The sequence below is a fragment of the Maniola jurtina genome, chromosome Z (genome assembly GCF_905333055.1).
Source record: "Maniola jurtina chromosome Z, ilManJurt1.1, whole genome shotgun sequence".
In the NCBI taxonomy this organism is placed as follows: domain Eukaryota; kingdom Metazoa; phylum Arthropoda; class Insecta; order Lepidoptera; family Nymphalidae; genus Maniola; species Maniola jurtina.
In genome coordinates this window covers 10,477,190-10,500,514 of record NC_060058.1, presented here as the reverse complement: position 1 = coordinate 10,500,514, position 23,325 = coordinate 10,477,190, and the positions used below count along the sequence as shown (strand labels likewise).

At 38.3% G+C, this 23,325-nt stretch overlaps 1 protein-coding gene across 3 annotated transcripts in view; it reads left to right on the top strand.

Moving 5' to 3' along the window:
* LOC123880682 (guanine nucleotide-binding protein subunit beta-2) overlaps window positions 1-23,325 on the top strand; it is a 67,097-nt gene that overhangs the window by 22,100 nt on the left and 21,672 nt on the right. The window contains exons 1-9 of one of the 3 annotated variants that reach the window (XM_045928922.1): window positions 2,071-2,327; window positions 4,941-5,086; window positions 5,280-5,413; window positions 6,367-6,532; window positions 6,848-6,933; window positions 7,326-7,441; window positions 18,591-18,717; window positions 20,737-20,823; window positions 21,299-21,426. In XM_045928922.1, coding sequence (XP_045784878.1) covers window positions 2,259-2,327; window positions 4,941-5,086; window positions 5,280-5,413; window positions 6,367-6,532; window positions 6,848-6,933; window positions 7,326-7,441; window positions 18,591-18,717; window positions 20,737-20,823; window positions 21,299-21,405 — 1,038 coding nt within the window. In that variant the 5' untranslated portion in view covers window positions 2,071-2,258 and the 3' untranslated portion in view covers window positions 21,406-21,426. Of the gene's footprint in view, window positions 1-2,070; window positions 2,328-4,940; window positions 5,087-5,279; window positions 5,414-6,366; window positions 6,533-6,847; window positions 6,934-7,325; window positions 7,442-18,590; window positions 18,718-20,736; window positions 20,824-21,298; window positions 21,832-23,325 lie in introns of those variants that run through there. The other 2 variants (XM_045928921.1, XM_045928923.1) reach the window with 2 other exon arrangements.

Genomic DNA, 23,325 nt, shown 5'->3' with positions numbered 1-23,325 from the left:
ATGCAGGGATTTTATAAGGGGAAACTGCAAAAGAGAAAGGATTTGGCAGAGGCCTGAAGTTCAGCCTCCTTTGCCTACATATCCCCCACCACAAGACTACATCTCTAATCTACAAGTGAAAGAAGAAATCGTTGATATAGAATATGAGACCAACAATGTCTCTCAGACACAAGGAGGCCAAGAAGAAACCCCCACAGATCAAACCAGCGAACAGTCTAGTAGTGAAATATGCAGGGATTTTATAAGGGGAAACTGCAAAAGAGAAAGGAACTGGCAGAGGCCTGAAGTTCAGCCTCCTTTGCCTACATATCCCCCACCACAAGACTACATCTCTAATCTACAAGTGAAAGAAGAAATCGTTGATATAGAATATGAGTCCAACAATGTCTCTCAGACTCAAGGAGGCGAAGAAGAAACCCCCCACAGATCAAACCAGCGAACAGTCTAGTAGTGAAATATGCAGACATTTCGATAGTTAATGTCAACCCCATACATTTTTGGACTTTTCTACTAGCGATATCGCTAATAGAATGTCACTTTGTCTAGGCCCTCTGAACATGATCGCTGTTCTCATTTTTTATTGTTGCCCCATTATCCACCAGTCCCTTAATCTGGTCATTTTTCTTGTCATAAGAAACGCCTGGTGCAATAGCCATCTCGTCAAATATAAGGCTGCAATATTTGTGAGCTTCTGGCATTTTTTCGACTTTCTGCCTCAAATGTTCAAATAGGAACTCGTTGACACCTGGTTTCAAATCAATTTTGTGCAACAAACTTTGCAGAGTTCTTCTGCTTGGCAGAACACATATTTTACTTAGTAATCGATATGCTCTTCTTGACTGTTGATGTCGCTAAATCTCTCTTTGAGGCTTCTCTTCAATTGATCCCATAAATGTTCAATCATGTCAATGTTCAATCATGTAAATTTCATCAATGTCCGAGAGTGCTCTTTGTGTGATACGAGCCGTATGTGCGCGTGCGTTGTCTTGCATTAAAACAAAACTTTCACCCACTCTTTGTGAAAAGGGGATGACGTTGGGTCGGATCACACGTTCGACATAACTGGCAGCGGTTACTGCACTTTCATTCAGAATTACCAGCTCTGTTTTGCCTGTCAAGCATATTCCGCCCCATACCATCTCACTTGGACCCCCCCAACGATCTGTTGCGTGGATGCAAGGATCGGAAAATCGTTCACCTTCTCTTCTCCACAAGCGTACACGTCTATCATCGCTGTGAAATTTAACTTTACTCTCGTCAGTAAAGAGTACAGACTTCCAGTTAGTCATGGTCCAGGCCGCATACTCACGAGCAAATCTTAACCGTGCTGCACGATAAGCCCTTGTTAGTTTAAGGCGGACCAAACGCATTGTGGAAAATTGTCCGTCCTCGTGGAGTCGATTCCGGATAGTTTGGTCACTAACTCGGGTTCCAGTTGACGTCAGTGACCGATTTTGTAATGTCCGGGCAGTTACCGTGCGATCCCGACGTGCAGTTAGACGGATATAACGGTCTTCCTGGGCAGTTGTGGCTCGAACTCTTCCTGATCCACGTCTTCTTGATACACTGCCTGTCTTTTGAAAACGTTCCCATACATTTCTGATAGCGCGTCGTGACACACGGAGTCGTATTGCTACAGACCTCTGAGACATTCCCTCCTGAAGCAAAACTACCGCTCTGGTTGCGGTTTCCATATCCATATGACGACGAGAACCAGGCCTTGTAATCGGGACTAGTACGAAATCAAATAAACACAGTGATATTCAACAGTAAACTATGACACTAGTAACACAAGCGACTAAATCTATGCATAGGGGTAAGTTTCAAGCACTTGCATTTTTTTGGCTGTCCACTTAACGATAACGTGTAAGTTAGGTGTTGCTTAAAACATCATTAAGGATTCATAAACAAGCCTACTTGATGTTAGAATGCATAACTTTGCTTATGATTTACATACCGCATATTTATAAACAAAATTCGAGATTAACTCGTGGTGGGCTCTATTTTGTTTTGAGTAGTTTATAAAACTACGGTCGGTCCCTAAGAAAAAATAACTCTTGATCTTTTTTTCCGTTGCCTGTAAGTAACTGTGTCAAGCTAAGTAGAGCAGCTATAATGCTTCAAGGCTTAACGTAAATCCAATTAGATTAATTGCATTAGCATTGGTTACCTCGTTGTATTATACGGCAGTTAGTGGATGTCTGTGTACGAAGTATTGTTAGTTTTCAAAAGTTGAAAGAAATATTTATTAATTTAAAATGCCCAAAGACGATCCCGAAACTGCAGCTCTTAAAAAAGAATTAACGGACCTTATCGCAAAATGCAAGGTAAGTTTTTACATCATAAATACTTGGTTTTTTTAGCTACTTAGCTAAAACTTACTTAGGTAAAACTTGGTTATACCCAAATAATAATAATAATTGCCAACTATGTACCTAGGTTGAAAAAATCAACAATATTAACATTAGATGAAGCAACTAAATTGGAATTTATTCTTTCCAATTTTCCTTGTGTATGAAGGCATGTATAAACAATAAACACTTCAGTTTGAAGCCATCGGAAATTGTTGTTTTCATTAAATAGGTACGAAATAACCTATATTTTTTAATTTATTTTGAACAAGTGCTGCTTGCTAAATGCGAAAACAATGTACCTATAATAAGATTTAAAATGCTGGGCCATAAATATTATTCCAGGCAGTGATATTATCTGTACAAGATATGAAATAAATCGACACAGTCATAGAACAAAGTAGTAATAAGTAGATTTAGGGTTTGTAGGTGATCGGTATTGGTGAGACCTCGACGAAAGCCTGCCTGTTCTGCTGGTTGATGCTTGTGTAACTCACCTGCGAATCTATTCTCGAACACCTTCATGAAAGAGACAAGATTGCTTATATCAGATTTATTTATTGCCTTTTTAAATGTAGAAAACTCTTGAAACTCTTATATCAGATTTATTGCCTTTTTGAATGTTGAAAACTCTCAGCGTGTGGGACGCTGTCCCACACGCTGTATCTTCTTCTATGTCGTACGAACTATTAAAACTGTCTCAAACGTCGCTCCCTGGGCTTCATGTATAGTATTCACGCCCGATCCCGATCCTATTCCGTAGCCCTCCTTTTTCAGGGCTTCCTTCTCATCTTGTATGTGTGTGTGAGGTACAAAGTATTGTCTGTACCTTTTGGGATATTCGCACCTGTGTACTGCTTCAGCTCAAAGGATCGATCTGAGTCTTAGATGAGTATATGCCCCCGTAAACTTCGCTGAGGGCATACGCTACATCGAGTGGGTTCCTGTGCGAACATAGCAGTTCTTGGTCGACTGATGCGATAGGTTGGGGCGGCAGTAGAACATCTTGAGAAGGTTTTCTCTGTCGATATATGGCAGCTGATTCATATCTCCGATCATGAAAGTCTTGCTGGCTCCCGCAAGTTTGGTTGCCGTCATTATGGCCCCAAAATATTAATGAGAGCCTCATCGATAATAAGACGTTTACAGACGTGTATCTGATCAGGCTCCCTAAAACCATTTGCAAAACTGAGGCCATAGTGCGCACCTTGTTCTTAGTTTGCGCTCCAATTTTGGGCTCCAGCTTTTCTCTCAAGTCGTTCACTACCTTTGTCGCGCTGGTAATGACGATATCATTGTTTTTGTCAAAGTTCCTTACAATCCAAGTGGTCTTGCCACAGCCTGGAACTCCTTTCACCCATTTGGTCTTCGGTGTCTCCCAGAGCGCCATGGTCTCGTCATTTCCGGCGATGGTTTTTGCCTTTTCCAGGATCTTCTCTTGTAACATGATCCTGGTGCAGCGGGCTATGACCACCACCGGTCATCTGGATCCGTTCGGAACTTTGGTTGACCGCTCTCTTTTGTCCCCTCCTCGTCCAATTCGACGAAGCCGCGTTTGCATGCGGCCATGTGGTCTCCGCTTTCCTCTCCGATAACGATTTGGGAGGTGTTGTTGTAGATCCATGCCTACTCCTCGCTCAGCCTTACTTTTAGCAGACCGGTGTCCTCCAGGAGGTAAGCCTGCATGACGTCTGTGCAAGTCTATGCGCTATGCTTTGGATAGTACTCAGCATGCTCTTTCCTTTGCTTACCACCTCAGAGATTATTGCCTTGCTTGCTGACATAGCTTCAGCCGCAGTTTCTCCGAGCCGTTAAGTATTTCAGGAGCTCTTGGCAAACCCTCTGGGCTAGTAATTGAGCTAGGTGTTTTCGTGTGGCTGGTTTTTTGTGGTTTTAAGAAAACTGAGGTCTTCATACCTGTTGTCGTAGACCACCACCTCGTATATTCTTGAGGCTTCAATGCACCCGAGATAGTCGTCTACTATGCCCATTAAATATCCTAGCGTCTTTGCATCGCCTCGGTGAGTCCATGTTCACTTCTCTCAAGCGTTTGAGCATAGAACTTGCCTGTGTGAATGGGGTCTCGGGGACCCATTCAAATAGTGCTATGTTAACTTTATGTTAACTATTAACTTTGTTCTTAGCTCGTACTATTCGACAGCGCTTTTCAGCTACTGTAGTGACGATGTAAGCAATAGTCATATAATTTTTACTAAACATGAATGAAAACTAGCAAGCATAATGTGTATCTGCCCACCGGATGAATACTCTTTTACATAAAATTGACTATCATGCAATTTTTTGGTGTTCAGGCGATGCACGCGTTTATGGCGATGTTTTTTCTGTTTTTCTTAGTAGAATATAGAAATAATCCAATAGCGATTAAAAATTCGTCGTCGAACTCCTTATTTCGCTGTCAGAATGTCTGGCTTAATGCCTTGCGGCTCGCAACTTACACCAGTTATTCCAAATGTAACTAAAGCTATGTGTGTGATTTTATTGTTTGTAAGGTTTATATTATGTCTTTTTATAATATTCTAATACCAATCAAAGATGATTCTTTGTTCTGATTTATTTTCATAAATGCAGGCGGAACAAGAAAAGGTTGCAGATACGAAGCTCGCAGAGAAATGTGGAGATATGGGCGACGTTCAAAAGATACGTTTCGTGTCTAAGAAAACTTTAAAAGGACACATCAATAAAGTAAACTCTGTACATTACAGCGGTGATTCTAGGTAACAACTAAAATATTTTTATCAGAGCTAGTGGCGCTTTTCATTGGCACTGTTGATGCTGTTTGTGTCTATATTGTTATCTTCATTCACTTTTGTATAAACCCTAGCCACGCCGAAGTTAGATGTAAGCTTTATTATAACTTACCCAACTTATGCAATTTTTATTAGCACTTAGCAGTTTTGATCGTTTCAGGCACTGTGTGACGGGCTCCTTGGACGGCAAACTTATAATCTGGGACACATGGAGTGGCAACAAGGTGCAAGTAATACCTTTACGCTCCGCTTGGGTAATGAGCGTTGCATTCGCCCCTTCGGGAAACTTTGTTGGTATGAGTAAATCTTTTCTTGTGAAAAAAGGAAATGCCGCAAATGATAGCTCTAGGCTTTAATTCATTAAAATTATATTATGTACAACTTTTCACAATAGTAGTGAATGATGTTGATAACTATTGACGCTTAGATTATTGTTCAATATTAAAGTTGGCATTCGACGATAAAAATGGAGTATTTTATCATCGTGTTCACTCTTGCAACGTTCTGTTGGAAACTTTTCATATCATTCCCATTTCCCCGCCACTAAAAGGTGAAGTCCTACAAGTATTGAGGTGGTCGTCTTGTACGACAAGATCTCTTCAAAGGAGTTTCTTGCTGAGGCTCCGGTGATCCTGAATGTAAAGGAGCGTTGGGTGTTTGCTTTGTCGTCGCGTTCACTCTTGCAACGTTCTGTTGGAAACTTTTCATATCATTCCCATTTCCCCGCCACTAAAAGGTGAAGTCCTGCAAGTATTGAGGTGGTCGTCTTGTACGACAAGATCTCTTCAAAGGAGTTTCTTGCTGAGGCTCCGGTGATCCTGAATGTGAAGGAACGTCGGGTGTTCCCCACACTGTATTACCTTTACGCTCCGCTTGGGTAATGAGCATCGCATTCGCCCCTTCTGGAAACTTTGTTGGTATGAGTAAATCTTTTCATGTGAAATAATACAGAAAATGCCGCAAATGATAGCTCTAGGCTTCAATTCATTAAATTTACATGTACTACTTTTCACAATAGTAACGAATGATGTTGATAACTATTGACACTTAGATTATTGTTCAATATTAAAGTTGGCAGGCGACGACGAAAAAGAAGTAGGTTTTTTGTCATCGTGTTCACTCTTGCAACTTTCTGTTGGAAATTTTTCATATCACTCCCCGCCACTAAAAGGTGAAGTCCTGCAAGTATTGGGGTGGTGGTCGTGAAGTTGTATTTAACCTTACTCATTTCTCAGTTATGTTCTCAGCATGTGGCGGTATGGACAACATGTGCACAGTGTACGATGTGAATAATCGTGACGCGACGGGGTCGGCAAAGATGGTCCGCGAGCTGGCCGGCTACGAGGGCTTCCTTAGCAGTTGCCGCTTCCTCGACGACACGCACATTCTCACCGGTTCCGGGGACATGAAGATGTAGAGGCTATACTCTTTATTACATCTAATGTTTTTCCATTGCTTTTTAAGTGGCTACGTCTAAGGTGGAACCGGAATAAATTGGTGAGGGAGCTTTATCCCCTGCCTTACAAGAAACGTTTTCTGAAGAAATCCTTATCTTTATTATAGTTACGAGTAATACCCACCATAGGGAAGAGTGATCAACGGACGCAAAAGCTCTGCCAGAACTATTAGCAAACAAACGCGGATTGCTACGTTTATTAATTATTTATTTTACTCCACAATTCAATTCACAAAACGGAGTGAATTATCAATTCAGTGCCTATGTTTTAGTTGCGTCTGGGACTTGGAGGCGGGCAAGAGGGAAGTGGAATTTGATGCACATGCGGGAGATGTCGTCACCATTTCTTTAGCTCCCGGTAAATCTTTCAGGACTTTTCAAGTTAACTGCATGTATGTGTGTGTGTGTGTGTGTGTGTGTGTGTGTGTGTGTGTGTGTGTGTGTGTGTGTGTGTGTGTGTGTGTGTGTGTGTGTGCGTGTGTGTGTGTGTGTTCGTGGGTGTCTGTATTAATGTGCATTGTTAAAAGCAAGTCCAGAACACGCAGCGCAAGTTTTCAAAATCAGCACGCATGGTGAACTTGTCTGAAAAAGTTAATCAGTTTTCAAATTAGGCTCTTTATATCATTGCGTGCAATGAAGTCGTGTCTCAATAAGACCACGTTATCCAAAGTTGCTCTTCTTTGTCTCGCCACGTGGCGTGGTTCATATACATATACTTATGTAGAAGGAGATGTACCTAAATATTTGCAGATATGAAGACCTACGTCACCGGTTCAGTGGACCGGACCTGCAAGCTTTGGGACGTGCGCGCTGAGAAGGCAAAGCAGACTTTCTTTGGACACGAAGCTGATGTCAATAGCGTTTGTGTGAGTAAAATACCATTGCCGAAACGTGAGACCAAACCACGTAATCGCGAAAAAAGTTTACCAGAAATAACTCATTTTTTTTTGTTGTTTATTAAACACATTACAGATAAGTCGCCTTAGAACAGCTATACACCAAAACTAAAATTTTAGATAACAGAACTAAACAATTGCCAAGAATGGAAAATAAAGTAATCGTGTCGTAACATTTATGACAAGAAAGACTTAAAAATTGTACTGTGTGTATTGACTTGTAAATAACTTAACCTAAAAACTAAGACATGTGTAGAACTATTAAGATATTATATTATGGGCATCACTGCTTCGGATAGATTTGATAAACACAGTATCTTTGCTATTGTATATGTCAATATCGCGAGTGGAGGCCAACTCATTATAAAATCTACACATTCTAACTATTGGGTTAAAAAAGGAAGTATTATAATATTTATTTTTATATATGTTAAGAGAAAACGTCTTACGATTCCCCGGATAGCGACTCCGATATCTAATATTAATGTCAATCAAAGACAGTAGCACAGGAGAATCAATATGTGAGGGCAGGATTTTATATAAGTATGTCAGCAATGAAATCTCTGCGCACTCTTAAGGAATCGACCTTGTAATACCTACGTGAATAACTATTCAGAGAACGATACCGACCATTTCGCCAAACCAAAGTTCTGAGGCAGCGTCGTGGAACTCGCTCAATGCGGTCTGAATGAATTTTATAATATGGTGACCAGATGACAGATGCATATTCAACTACGCTCCTCACGAAACAATTATTATATGATTAGCAAGGTACTTGGATTTTCAAGTCTGCAGTGTTCCTTAATACAAACCCAAGCATTTGGTTACCTTTTCTAATTATATGGTTACAAATTAAAAATCAACAGTTATAAAGTATATACCAATTTACGTTTTTAATCAGTCTGGGCTTAACTCTTCAAAAGAGAAAAGTGTATTTATCCAACTATGTATAACATATCTACGTTTTTAATCAGTCTGTACTCGACTCTTCAAAAGAGAAAAGTATATTTATCTAACTATGTATAACCTTTCTACGTTTTTAATCAGTCTGCACTTAACTCTAGTGAAGGAAGTCACAGCCGAGGGGCCCAAAAAAAAACTATTTACTTTATTAATTTTAATTAAATATAAAAATTAAAACTAATTTACAATTATAATTTATTCTATAGCTACGCGATGTAACTAACAGAATTTGGAAACTATCGCTACGCGATGTAGATGATAGAATGAATTTTATTTTATTGCAATTTTTAAGGAAAACTAGAATTTGGGTCGCGGTTGCGAAATCGCTGACTCCGCCGCTCGTGTCTTGGGGCTGCATCATGGGTCAGCGCTATACGTAGAGCTATGCGATATAATTCTCTTCTAAAGAGAAAAGTATATTTATCAAACTATGTATTGACTTACTTATACTTATTTAAAATCTTCAAAAGTTACAAATACATAACATTAGGTATTTATAATGTTGTATAATAATTATGCAAATACCTATCTAGGTAAAAGTAGGTAACATGTTAAAAGTTGAGATCTATCATCAGACTCTAAAATTCAAACCTTAATAACTAAGTGTGAGTATCATAATTCATAAATTTCAATTATACTCCTGGATATCAATATTGCTCGGGAAGATATAATCAGGGCCTTTCACTTCAGGGTCTGGAAGATATTGAATTATCTCTTCTTCATCAATTATTAATTGATCGTTTTCTATGCGACGAAAAACTTTTTTGTTTTTTTTTGTATGATCGAAAACCTTGTACAAAAATCTTGTCTCGAGCTACACGTTCAATCTGGCATACGTATTTAAAAGTTTTCTTTCCTTTGGATGAAAAAAAAAATTTCCAATACGAATCTCCCTTTTTCTGGAGTTTGTTTCGGAGAAGCGACATGAACTGGGATGTCCCTAGAAGTACTAGCACCAAAATTTAAATTAGAACCATTTGTAGACATACGCAAGTCCACATTACCAACATTGACTAAGTCCACATCAATCTGATTATCTTCATCTTCCGAGTCAGCGTATCAAGCTTTGGTAAAAGTCTTCCATATCACATTCAGAATTCGTTTCACTGAGACTTGTATAGGAGCCAGAGGAATCACTGTCCATTTCGTACTTGTTTTTTTGGAGACTTTTTTTCGTTGAGTAGATCTTTTAGTAACTTTCGATCTTTTTTTTACTCCATTTTCTTTTTTCTTTTGTGTTTGCTTCTTTTATTTTTTGTTCTGGTTTTGTTCATGCTTCAATTTCTCTTTTTGCATTTTTTTGTTTTCCTTTTCTAATGTTTTGTTATCTTTCTCTTCTTTTTCTTGTTTTAAACGATCCAGTACTTCTTTATAAGTCAGTACTTCCACGTTGCTATTGGGGACGCGTTTTTTTTTAGTTTTAGTTGGATCATTTTTGGCAATACTCTTAAGTAAAAGTTCCTCAAAAGAAACTGGTTGGATAGCGTTTTCTGAAAGTTTAACTATCTTGCAATCTAAAATCTTTAAAGATGTCAATCGTTCCACGTCAATTCTTTTCGGTATCTGCAGCTTAATCGTGTTTTGCAATGTGACAAGTGTATTTTGCGTCTCGTCTTATAAATCGCGTTCTTTTCATCGAACACAGTATCTGATACATCAGCTGAAACACAATTTTATGTAGGCTTGTCGCAGATTTTTCCGGGAACTTACCGCTGCTATGATATTCGTTGATTTTTGTCAAAACAATTGTTGGTAAATGAAACGCATATCATTGTACGTACGTGGTTCAGTTGCGTTGTAAGCTTCACCTTGTGGTTGTTTGTGATTCACTGCAAGGGTTTCGGCTTGAGAAGTCTTCCATTTTTGCAACGTGAATGGGTCGAAAATCTCCTCTCGGATGGCATTTCGGTGAAGAGGATAAATACCTGTTTTGCGGAATCCGTTTCTTAAAATAATACAATCTAGTTCGTTCCATATTTTTGTCAAAATCCTGGCAAATTCTGACTTCGGCAATTTCGAACCTATGTGAAGTCTCTGCCATCTTATTATTTCATCCTCCCATCGGTCTTTAAGAGGTTTCATTGTGCTGCAGTCCAAGGGTTGGAGAACATCGGACGAGTGTGGTGGAAGCTTTAAAATTGTGATACCTTCAGAGGCCGCATATTGTATGACATTTTGATCGACATGAGAAGCATGCCCGTCGTATATTAGTAGCACCGGCCTAACACTTCCCAGCGAAGGAACAAATCGACTCATCCGTAGTCTTCGTCCCATCTACAGGATTGATAGTTTTCAGTAGAGGTAAGCGAAGTTGTTGACTAGTGTAATTCTTAAACAGTGAGACTGGGGATTTTGATTTTTTGGTATGTTGTAACAACGCCCCAGTCTAGTTAAATGCTATGTAGTGTATATTTCTTATCCTCTTATTTCGCGAGATAGTGAGTTTCATATCAACATAGGACGTTTTATAGCGGAAGAGCGGGGGTCCGTAGTGAACATTGTACGTTGCTTTACGGAGACGTCTGAATTATGTGACGTTCTATATTAACATGGGTCATGTTTTGTTGGAATTACCTATTCCTTATGAGTCCTTTGTGAATAACATCTTAAAAAATTTAAACATAATGTGAGCTATATGATGACTACCCTCCCATGTAACTAAATAAAAAACAAGTTATTATTAAAAGTCATTTATTAATTAAAAAAATCTCAAAACAAATAACAAAACTGAACGGCAATCACATCACAGTTAGGTACGGTGGTACTTAAAATTAGCATAGTTTAAAACTTACAGATCTATGTACCTATAGGAACAATGCGTACAGGTAAAAACATACTTAACAACAATTATTGGAATACACTTCCGCGATCAATGTCTCCTACCAATTACAATCCGGGTATCTTTAAAACAAGAGTAAATAGGCATCTTCTAGGTAAACGCATCCCATCTTAGGTCACATCATCACTTTCCATCAGGTGTGATTGTGGTCAAGCGATTGCCTATAATTAATAAAAGAACAAAAAAAAATTACGTATACCTAAAACTGCTTTGGTGGCATAAAAGTTAAAACTTAAAATAGTAATTAAATGGCATATCGTATCACAGCATGGTAACTAAACTAAGTTAACCTATATGACTACGGCATGGACTTAAATTAGCAATCTTAAACTTATAAATGTACGTAAATGTTTATCATACAACATGAAATACGTATATGGAGATATTCAGCCTTCATAACAATCAGTCTTATATATACAAGAGTTAATGTAGTTCTACAATAACATCTTTTGAGGCCGGTGCCAATTAGCCACACAAACCGTCTACTCTTTACACCACTCTACTTGACTCCACATTGTGACTCCACCTGGTTAAAACCCTACTGTTTACTAAGCTATTACACGGATCGCGACCAATTTAATTTTATCCATAGAGGAGTTCTGTTCTCCATCTCCGAAGATATTTATCAAATTTTCACCAAACTAAAATGAAACACTTTCGGAAGCATGACCTACCAAACAAAAAAAGAATTATTAAAATCGGTTCGTATTTGGCGGACTAATCAAGTAACAAACATACAAAAAAAACATACAGTCGACTAGAGAATCTCCTCTTTTTTGAAGTCGGTTAAAAAATAAATATCTAAAATGTTTCTTACTCCGATAAATTTTCTTCCGATTCTTCAGAAACATCAATAGTGGTGTGATGTGGCAAGGAGTAAAAGTAAGGATGATATTCTGAGGGAATAACTTCCGAGCGGCACATATCCTTCAAATCTTTATATTTAGCAGCTGGAACCATAATAGGTTCAGAATATGCAGGTTTTAGTTGAGTTTGTATTGAGTTCCTCGTGTTACTGCGAATCACTTAAATACTATAATCTTGTTGAGTCAGGTCGTATTTAAAAACAGTTTGTTGGTATCACTACCGTCTGCATGAACCTCTCGAATGTTACTCCAGTTAATTTTGGATAGAATCAGGCGTTACTTTGCGGAAGTTCATGTTTAGCAAGAAACAGTTAAAAATTATTTAGCTATAATCCGCCAACAGGATAAATCTGTATGGTCAAACATGCAGTTACAAGCTAAGCACCGCTTACCTCCCCAACCAAGCAATAAAGCCAAGTTCCCAAGCAAGCACTGCCACCACCATTCACATGCAACACCACACAAGACTTTTCCACTACTCTCGACGCACGTTTCGCCCCGACACCGGAGCATCCTCAGGAGATTTCGACTTTACAATGCTGTATTGTCAAGATAAGAAGACTTTTAACTGTTTCTTCCAGTTAATTTTCTTGCCCTTAATGTCTTTCATCCAAACCTTATTAATAACAAGACACTTAAAGTCAAATACGTCATTCTGGGTTATGTTGCGAACAACATAGGGTTCTCCTTCATTCTTAGCCCATCTTACTAATAAACGTCATTCATGAGGGGCATATATAGTTTTGGTTCGAGAAGCTCTCTCGATGACAGAGTGGACACTGTCCCCCTCATTTTGGGTGTGTCCTTTCTGTAAGAAGCGGTGTGTTATGCATATGTTGAACTTTTTGCTGCGTAAACGTACATTGAAAATACAAAGCGGTTACGATTTTGGCCAGCACAGTTGTCTGACCAAAATCGAAACTCTTTGACCCCTCGGTCAACATTAGTCTGGATAAAATCTAAGAGGCAACTGCTGCCTTCATTTGCGCCACGTTTTGCCACAGATTCATCCCACATATAGCAAACGGCCTTCCTTTTACCCATGTCAAAAACTGTGAAATTGAAAGAAGACAGCTTTCTCTTATAGTAAAATATGTTTATATTGCCATGAGGACACTGCAACACTTTTTTCAAACACAGCAGTAACCATGTTTCCATTTGACTCCTCAGCGTATTTCTTATCTTGGCTTTTTAAGTTCCTTGCGGCCTTCTTATTAGTCTGGTGTTGTTGAAAAGTTTCTTTTTCTTGGTCCGTTGGATTCTTTTTCAATCGGAAAACGTGGCATTCGTCGCACTGATCTTTTTTGGGAGTATGAAAAGCTAGATTGAAGTTTAAGTTGACAATGTCACGATACTGACGTTCCTTTGTAGCCTTAGACGTGTATTTCTCGGGGTCGAACCATTCAAGGTATAATTTGAACATTTTGGCAATACTTAAATCTCCTTGTAGGTAAAGCTTCTGGCTATTCTTGCGTATATAATGTGATTCAACAGGGGCAAATGCCCGAACATGGTCACAAACACTTAGTTTCATAGCGTCATCTATAACGATCTTATGACTGTCGTGGCGACCCCGTCTGTCCTCTTCTAAATAGCACTTCCATCGTACTTCTTCCATGCAGTCTTTAAGATACGAGTTGAAACGGCAAGAGTATTAATGAACATAGTTTGGCATACTTCAGTTTTCTCGCAATGAGATTCGCTAGAACCTGTGATCAGCGGCAGATAATACTTAAAAGTATGTTTTCTATTATTAGGAGTGTCTTGATTCAGGCATCTTTTCTTCTTCATTTTATCGGAATATTTGATGATGAAATTCCACTGCATAGCTCGATCTCCCAGTTGCCAAAATTTTGTGAAGCAGTTCAACCGCTGTTGGTGAGATATTTTATCAGGGCATTTGTAACGGCATTTGCATGCTGACCCCATCGTTTTTTCGTCTACCGCTATTCCCTTTTTCGTTACATATTTCTTACCTAAGTTCTTAAGGCATTTGCGTTTAAGATCTGCCCATTCTTTTGGGCGCCTCTGTCGTTTTCGAGTCGTTTTAAGAGTCATGGTGGGATCGCTTGAGTGCGACGTAGCAGGTGAATTTGTGGTGCTAAATGACGACGAAGAAATCACAGCGAATATGTCTGCATGATTAGGGCAGAATGAGCTATCGCAGATCGAATGGGCATTAATAGGAGATGGCATAGGAGTTGGCACTGACAGTTCCAAATTAACCGAGGTACATCTGTGGTGAGGAACTTCTAACAGCTCTTCAAGCTGAATAATTGGTGAATTCTCGAAACTAGAAGGCACTTCCAAAGAAAATGTGCTAGGTTGATTGCTGTAAATATCTTTGGCATACGGATCAGACATGACATTTGGTATTGAGCTATCACAGGTAATTTCTTTGGTCCCACCATCTTCATACAGAACTTCTTCCCATATATCAGCTAGTTCACGACTGATTTCTTCTGCACCAGGAGGCAAAGGTGAGGTTTGTTGTGTCATATAATTGTCATCAACATTCACAGCTGAAATAAAATAAAAACTGTATAATTATTATTACAGGTACTTACAAAGAAATTAGTTTAACAAATCTTTATAATTTTATTATTTCATGATATTTCTAAACGAACAACGTCCTAAGTGATGTCTTTATCCCAGTAAAAACGTCCCATCTTAATATCAAACCAACAAATCGTATCACAGATACCGTAGAAAAACGTTCTATATTCACATGAAACTCTTAAAATATCAATAATGTTCGAATAAAATCGTCCTTACATTTCATAAGACTTCTACTTTTTTGCTATTTATTATTACAGAAAGAAAGAATACTTTGTGAGTAAGCAGTACGCCAATTGTAGTTTCGGATGATTTTCACACTATAAATAAAATAAAACGTCCTAAATAAAAATCGATCGCCCACGACGGTTTACTGAGACAAAAATGCAACATCACAGCAATACAGATATAATGTTTATTAATTTAAGAATTTATTAGTGTGTATGGCAAAATAATACAGCAAATATAATATGGCAAAAATCGTCAACTTACCAGCATTTACACTTTTTTTCATATAATCAGCAGGAACGTTTGAAAATTTTCTTTCTGCATCAGCTCCTTTAAGCATATCTAACATTTTCTGTGAACGTGACATCTTTAAAATATGTTTTACATGCAAAACATTTAATACATTATTTTGTTCATCAAACCAAAAAAAAATTGAGCGCATTGACACAAATACGCCATCACTCCAACGAAGAGCGGCCGGACTGACGAGCGGACGGGGCGCCCGCGCCGCCCCTGCTCCCCGCGCGCGGTTAGTTGATCACTTCGTGCGTTTTAATGCGGAGTTAATGTCAGATGGGACGTTATACGATTCTGTATTTCCGAAACTAAACAAGATACGAAAGTTCTAAAAACTTACGTCTGTAGAGTTCGTATTCCTTATCGCGTTTAGCTATTTAACTCATTTTTGCTCCATGATCACATCGAACTCTGTTCTACGGGTAAGTCGAAATACAGATTTCAGATATTTTTCAAATATGCTGGTCTGCATCCAGCCTTTTTCGCTTACGGCGTAAGCTGTTTGTATGTTTTCGTTTTTAAACATCCACTCGGACCAGAGGTGTTTTCCTTGAAAGATGATTAACGGCAGAACTTTGTTGCCAGAAGCATTCGTCGCCAACAAAACCGTTGTATTATTTCTTCCGGGACCACTAGTCGTTCTAGTACAGCGGAAACCTTTTTTACCGATTACTTTGCCTTTAACAGGATCATTACATATGTTTGTCTCATCTAAGTTATAAATTTGCTCCGGTTTATCTGTCAGGTCCAGTTCTTTCAATGCCTTTTCTAATAAATCGAAATAACTATAAACAATAAAAGGATCGCAAGCCTTTCTTCTAGCTATCTCAACGGATTGAGGCTTTTTGATTGAGAGACCGTTCCTTTTCTGAAATGCCTGGAGCCAGTCTTTTCCTGGCAAATCATTTTTGAAGGGATTGTCGATTCCATTTTGGCGGACATATCGAGATACCAAAACAGCTACTTCTTTTCTAGTTAACGGGAAACCATGTTTTTCCATAACATGTAAGCTATGGGCAATTCTTCTTTCCACATCTTCCCCGAGTACTAAAGGTCTTCCAACGATGTTGTTCATTAGCTCATAATTTTATTAAGTGTGGTGGTAATCCATCTGAACCGATGCTTTTGTTGCAATCCAATTGATGTAGCTTTTTGCTAACCTGCTTTCGATTTATTTTTAAATCGGATAGCACTGAATTATTGGTATTGGCGATACTTGGATCTATGTAGGTCAATATAAGAAGTAGTACTATGAGTATACACAGAATTAAAAAAGCAGCAAATAAGTCACATATTTTTCCCCCGTCTCTTGCTGATTCGCCATTATAGGTCATAGTATCAGGAACATAATTAATATAATATAATTAAAGTTACGTAAATCACTGTACTATTATGTATTCTGAGCTTATATTTAATAATAAAATTATTATTCTGCTGCCTTATCTATCTAAATAGTCAAAGTGAAAAAAAAAAACAAATCAATCAATCTAAATATTTTTAGATTGATTGATTTGTTTTTTTTTATTTAGATTGATTGATTTGATTTTTTTTTAAACATTATTATGTTTAAAAAAATTCTTATTTTTTGTGCCAGATTCAACTTTGAAATGTAGTAGAAGCTTGACATTTCACCTCGTGGGCATGGCATCAATGCGTGTAAATCATAGACGGAAACTACAAACTTATCACTGACCTGTTCTTTATCTTTCTTTTTTTCTGCTCTTGCAAAAAATTTCTATTTCAAATGCAAGTCGTTCTTTTGTTGTTAGTAACGGCGATCCAATCGTCACATTGGTCTTTTTTGGTTGCCAAAAAGAGATGTTGAAATCTTTTGTAAAGACGTTGTATTACATATTATAGTAAGTGACAAACTGTTATCCCTCAGATTTACATTTTTCTACATAATCTCTGTGCAAAGTAGTGACTAGTGAAGTGGTACTTCAATATATTCGCATTTCGTTTGAGCACGGCAATAGTGAGTGTCAATCCGTGGGATAGAAATAGAATTGATATTCGTTTTTACACAGTCAATTAAATGAGATTCTGCCTTGTTGTGGCTGTCATTTTTCCCTCTGTTCTCTCATAGTTTGAGTTCCTATGAGATCAGAATGTTTTTTTAACAGTTTTAATAGTTTTATTATAAATAGAGTAAGTAGCGTAATCACGTCGGGTTCACCACTCTTGGGATGTGATGGGGTGATAATAATAATTACTTTTCTCGGTCCACACTTTTCTCTATCCAACTGTTTTGGTTCGGTCCACTTTTATCTCTGTCCACACTGTTTGTTTTGGTTTAGGAACATGCCAAAGCCCGTTCCCACAACGGCCGCTTGGTAAGGACTAACTACGCGTCCTGCCTTAGCTTACAAGCTACAAGTCACTACTTAGTCAGCCCCTACATGCATAAAGAAAGTTTTGCATACTCGTCCGTGGGTCTCATTTTGGGGTAAATAGTATCCTGTAGGTATTCTCACAATATACATTCATACATACATTGATGGATTCTCTGTGGATCATATCTTGTGATTAAATAATAAATAATATTTGTTTCTACATATAATTCTTCATGAGTAAGTAGCATTTGACTCATCAAATTCTGGTATTTTTTACTCTTCTCTGGATATATGTATAGCTTTAGCAAAGCTTGTACTCAAAACTTGCGATGCCAGCTTTTATTTCATAATATAATTTCTGAAACTTATGTGATTTATAATTTCATTTACTGGTCAAATGTAAACCTTCATCTAGTAGTTTATTAAGACATTCTAAAAAAAGAATCATTAAAATTTCATTTGATTTTAATTTCAACACTTCCTACGAACTCTCTTTTCTTATTATCTTCATAACGTGGCTAGCATCAAGGAAAAATGCTATTTAGGTATCATTGGTTGAGTGTTTAAATGTTGTTTTCAAAGAATACAGATTAAAGTCACAACCAATTCTTTAGGTTCACAAACTTCATGGCTGTCTTTGAATTTGTGTCCTAAGAGATCCAATCTGAGAATTTTCTATCCGAAGTAGCCGTTTGAAGGGCTGCAAATGAGTCCGAATTTGAAGTGGCGTTGAATCGAATGGCGTTGAAAAATTATTACACTACGTTGACATTCGACTAATGTACTCATAATATACAGGGTGGTCAAAAAGTCGTGGATCAAACGCAATAGGAAGATAAGGAGGTAAATATTTATAACTCTTAGGGCAATTTAAATATGACCATGCTGTAGAACAATTTTTTGCTGGAAATTACCTCCTCTATCTCCCTATTGCGTTTGATCCACGACTTTTTGACCACCCTATATATCTATAAGCTGACTTGATTATTTCCCTCTATAACAAACCTTCTAGATCTCTCCTGTACACTTGTTTCTAGTACCATCCCAGCGGCCAAGCATTTGCGACCGCGTCCGAAGACAAGACGGCTCGTCTATTCGACATTCGCAGCGACCAACAGATCGGCCATTATACACCACCGGGCAGCTGCGGTTTCACCAGTTGCGGTGAGTGTAAATTTTTACACTGATTTTATAGTGAATTGAGCTTAGACCATAGCGCTTGCAACTGCACTAGGGAGGCAAAAAGTGTGAATATAGGCTGAAATACATTGGCAGCACCAGATCAAAAAGCAATGAATGAATGAAACACGGTTTCGTACACAACTGACTTTATTGTGAATCATGCAAGCAAGGGGCGCTGTAGGCTACATGCACATATACAGCTACGCCCTATATCTAGACACAAGACAGTTCCTCCGTCTCTAGTTTGAGAACCTGTGTACAAAGGGTTACTAAGACGTATTTATTATATTACGTCAATTTATACTTTTATATCTTGTACTCCAGCCGCTTTTTTCTTGCTCTCAATATCATTCTACGTAATGAAGAAGGTGGGTTGCCTGGCATTGCTGCCTCAGTACTCGGTGCTACGCTACGACTCTATTATTAGTACTCGAACTATGCTAATTTTGCTGTTTCATAGCTATTTGCTGTTAAGTAGCTACTGGTATCCCATTTTTCCCCCCTTCATTCTTTCCATCCACATCCTCCCCCGTCTCGCTGACCCTACGATCTGGAGTGGAACTAGTGTTACCAGCATTGTGTGACTCAAAATTTGGCATATCTACTGGAGCCAATGACGGAGCTGGTGACACTGATTATGACAGATCAACGCTCGGAGGCGATAATGGAGGCTACCCTGTGCAATATTTGTATCTTTATCTAAAATTTTATCACTATGCTTATTTATTTTATCTCACAGTTTCGCCAAAAAGCGACCTCTGTAGCGAAATGAATGAAATGAAATGAAATGAATGAAGGCACAACGAAGCGAGCCTTCTAACGTAGCAAAAAAAACACATATATGAATGAACTGATCTATGTGACGCTTACAAATTACCCCTTGCTTTTCTAATTTTACTGAATACTTTCCTTTACCCAAAATTTCAATTATTAACCCTTTCCACGAAAAAGGCGTCCTATTATTGTAACATCTAACCCAAACCTTTTGTTTAATTTTTAACAAGAACGAAACACGGTTTTGTACATAACTTACTTTATTGTGAATCATGCAAGCAAGGGGAACGACGAAGAAAAAAATCAAGTCGCCCGTGAATTGCGATGATCTATTCATAGCGAATTGAAAATTAATCGTCGCCAGTGATTCGTATGAATGAAACATGGTTTTGTACATAACTGACTATATTGTGAATCATGCAAGCAAGCGGCACGATGAAGAAAAAAATCAAGTCGCCCGTTAATTGCGATGATCTTTTCAAAGCGAATTGAAAATAATCGTCGCCACTGATGCGTATGAATGAAACACAGCTTTGTACATAACTGACTTTATTGTGAATCATGCAAGCAAGCGGCACGATGAAGAAAAAAATCAAGTCGCCCGTTAATTGCGATGATCTTTTCAAAGCGAATTGAAAATAATCGTCGCCACTGATGCGTATGAATGAAACACAGCTTTGTACATAACTGACTTTATTGTGAATCATGCAAGCAAGCGGCACGATGAAGAAAAAAATCAAGTCGCCCGTTAATTGCGATGATCTTTTCAAAGCGAATTGAAAATAATCGTCGCCACTGATGCGTATGAATGAAACACGGCTTTGTACATAACTGACTTTATTGTGAATCATGCAAGCAAGGGGAACGACGACCACGTTCCCCTTGCTTGCATGGGGAACGTCGGGGTGCGTCTTTCGACGACGAAGAAAAAAATCAAGTCGCCCGTTAATTGCGATGATCTTTTCTGCCACTGATGCGTATGAATGAAATACGGCTTTAGACATAACTGAGTTTATATTATATCATGAAAGCAAGGGGCGCTCTGGGCTACACGCACATTACAAAATCCATGCTCAGAAATGCACTATGAGCACCTTACAATACTTCAAAGTAATGATCAATTCTGACCTGACTCGACCCTTATCGACTATCATATTTACGTCTAGGCTAGGTCACTCCACGACAGCAATTGTTCGTAAATGATAGACGAGTGTGGTCTCTTTGCAGGTTTGTCGCTAAGCGGACGTTACTTGCTCGCCGGTTCGGACGATAACTCCGTACATTCTTGGGACACTTTAAAAGTAGTCCATACAGGTATTATTTATTTATTTTCTTCCCCCTAAGTCTAGCATATGATCAATCAATTTTTTTTTCACTGTTATTCCTTTTAACTAGTTGATGCCCGCGACTTAGTCCACGTGGATTAGGGTTTCGCATTTGTAAAATTGATAACGATTTGTACCGAAACAGTCATGTATGAATGGAGTTCTTTTTAAGCTCTACTTTCTTTATCTAGACTGGTCGTGGTCGTCATTTTAGTAGTGGGTCGCTTGTCAGTCCATCTCCACTCCTCCGTGTTTGCCTCTGCGAAATGTGAATAATTCTCAAGTAACCGCTAGTATAACAATGAAAGGAGGATAGGTACGTCTCTTGCCCATTGCATGGCCGCTCAATTTTTCTTTGATTATAAGGTCTGATAAAGGAGAAGAAAGTTGTAGATGCATACTTCTGCATTGCTACTAAAAGCGTATTTTTATAAGTATACCTACTAATTGTAATATATTTTTAGGTACTCTAACCGCGCACGAAAACAGAGTTACTTCCATCTCTATGGCTCCGAATGGGATTGCTTTGGCCAGCTGCTCCTGGGACCAAAGCGTCAGAGTTTGGGGCTAGGAAATCAATAGTACAGTGTAAAATGCATAATGATAAAAACACACACTTTGCCAAGGTGACATTTTTTTTTAAATACTTTTCAACTTTTAATGAATATAAAAAGTCCTATGGTTTATATAGTAAAGCCAGAAATTCTATCAACAATCGAGCAGACACGATACGACTAGGCTGACCGCAAACCACCGGATACCGATCCAGGTTAATGTGATTTTGGCTCCCGTACGACACATCGAATTGCACAACATCGAACCTCACGAGATCGAACACGTTAGATCGATAGCTTATGTTAGCGACATTTCATGATATCGAAAGTTTATGAGCTCGATCGTTCATGACATGTCGTATACAGGGTGGAATTTTGTAATGCCACCTGAAGGGAAGGTACTCTTAATAAATTAATTATAAAAGCTAGACAATTGATACTCAATGCTTTTAATAAATCTGCCAAGGACATCTTACCCTGAAAATATCAGCATTCTAGCGACAGAATTTACAGATTTGCTTTTCTCATAAGAGGCGTAGAGGGGGGAAATTTCCAAAGTCTTAATTTTCCTGTAGTTTGTATGCAATTTCTAGTCTACATACCAAATTTCAGTCTTCTAGGACTTCGGGAAGTACCCTAGAATTACAGACTAGAAGTTTTGACTGTCAATAAATCTGAAACTATAAAAGCTAGACAATTGATACTCAGTGCGTTTAATAAATCTGCCAAGGACATCTTATCCTGAAAATATCAGCATTCTAGCGACAGAATTTACAGATTTGCTTTTCTCATAAGAGGCGTAGAGGGGGGAAATTTCCAAAGTCTTAATTTTCCTGTAGTTTGTATGCAATTTCTAGTCTACATACCAAATTTCAGTCTTTTAGGACTTCGGGAAGTACCCTAGAATTACAGGCTCGGAATTATGATGATCATCAGTGAGGGACGAAATCGGCGTATTTTAGGTATCAATAAATCTGTAACCATAAAAGCTAGATATTTGATATTTGGTATATTTGGTAAATTTGCTGAGGACACCTTATACTGAAAATTTCAGCTTTCTAGCGTCATCCAGACCGAAGTTATGACGGGTCGAAAATACGGCGAAACACTTCGAGAAAAAGGTACGTAGCGCCCCGGCCGCCGCGTTTGGCTCGTCTTGGCGGAGGCACTGCCGTGCCCCCTGATTTACTCGAAGTCTAGATTTCATGGTTTTCCTTTCATTTAATTTATCAAGTTTCTTAGAGAGATTTGATCCAACGATCTATACAATAAAAGTACAGGTTGTATTTTTTACAGATTTTAGTCGGTTCGATTCCCGGGTGGGGCAAGTGAATTTTTGAAAATCTTTGAATGCAGTTTTCTTTCTATTCAAAAATAAAGGAATGTTTTCTTGGAGTAAAATTTTCTATCTACAGCATTAAGAGTACTTTTCCTTCAGGTGGCATTACAAAATTCCACCCTGGAAAAAATTCCAATGAAAGTAACGGTAACTACAACAATTGAAAGCGCATCAGTCCGAAAGTGGTATTTTATTTTGCTAAAACTTATAGTACTAATACGTAATACTTAAACTATTTTAAAAACTTTTAGGTTTCAAAGGAAACATTTAAAAATACAATGAAATCTTGTCAAAATGAAAGAAAGAAAGAAAAACTGTTTATTTGGTACCATCAAAAATATAACTTAAAATAAATAAAATATGAAATGGGACGCGTGGTGTGTGGTGACAAAATGGCCTCCATTCAGCATTTGCTGCGCCTGTGTCGGGAACGCAGGCACAGCGCTGGTCTTCCGTGAAGCCAGAAGTTTCGGACAGAATAAGGATGAAATATAAAAGAGTACAAAATAAATAATGTGGTTAGTAGATATAGGGTTAGTACAATAATTTAATGATAAAGTAGGTATATAATAAAATAAAGTAGAATAAAGATGTGGGA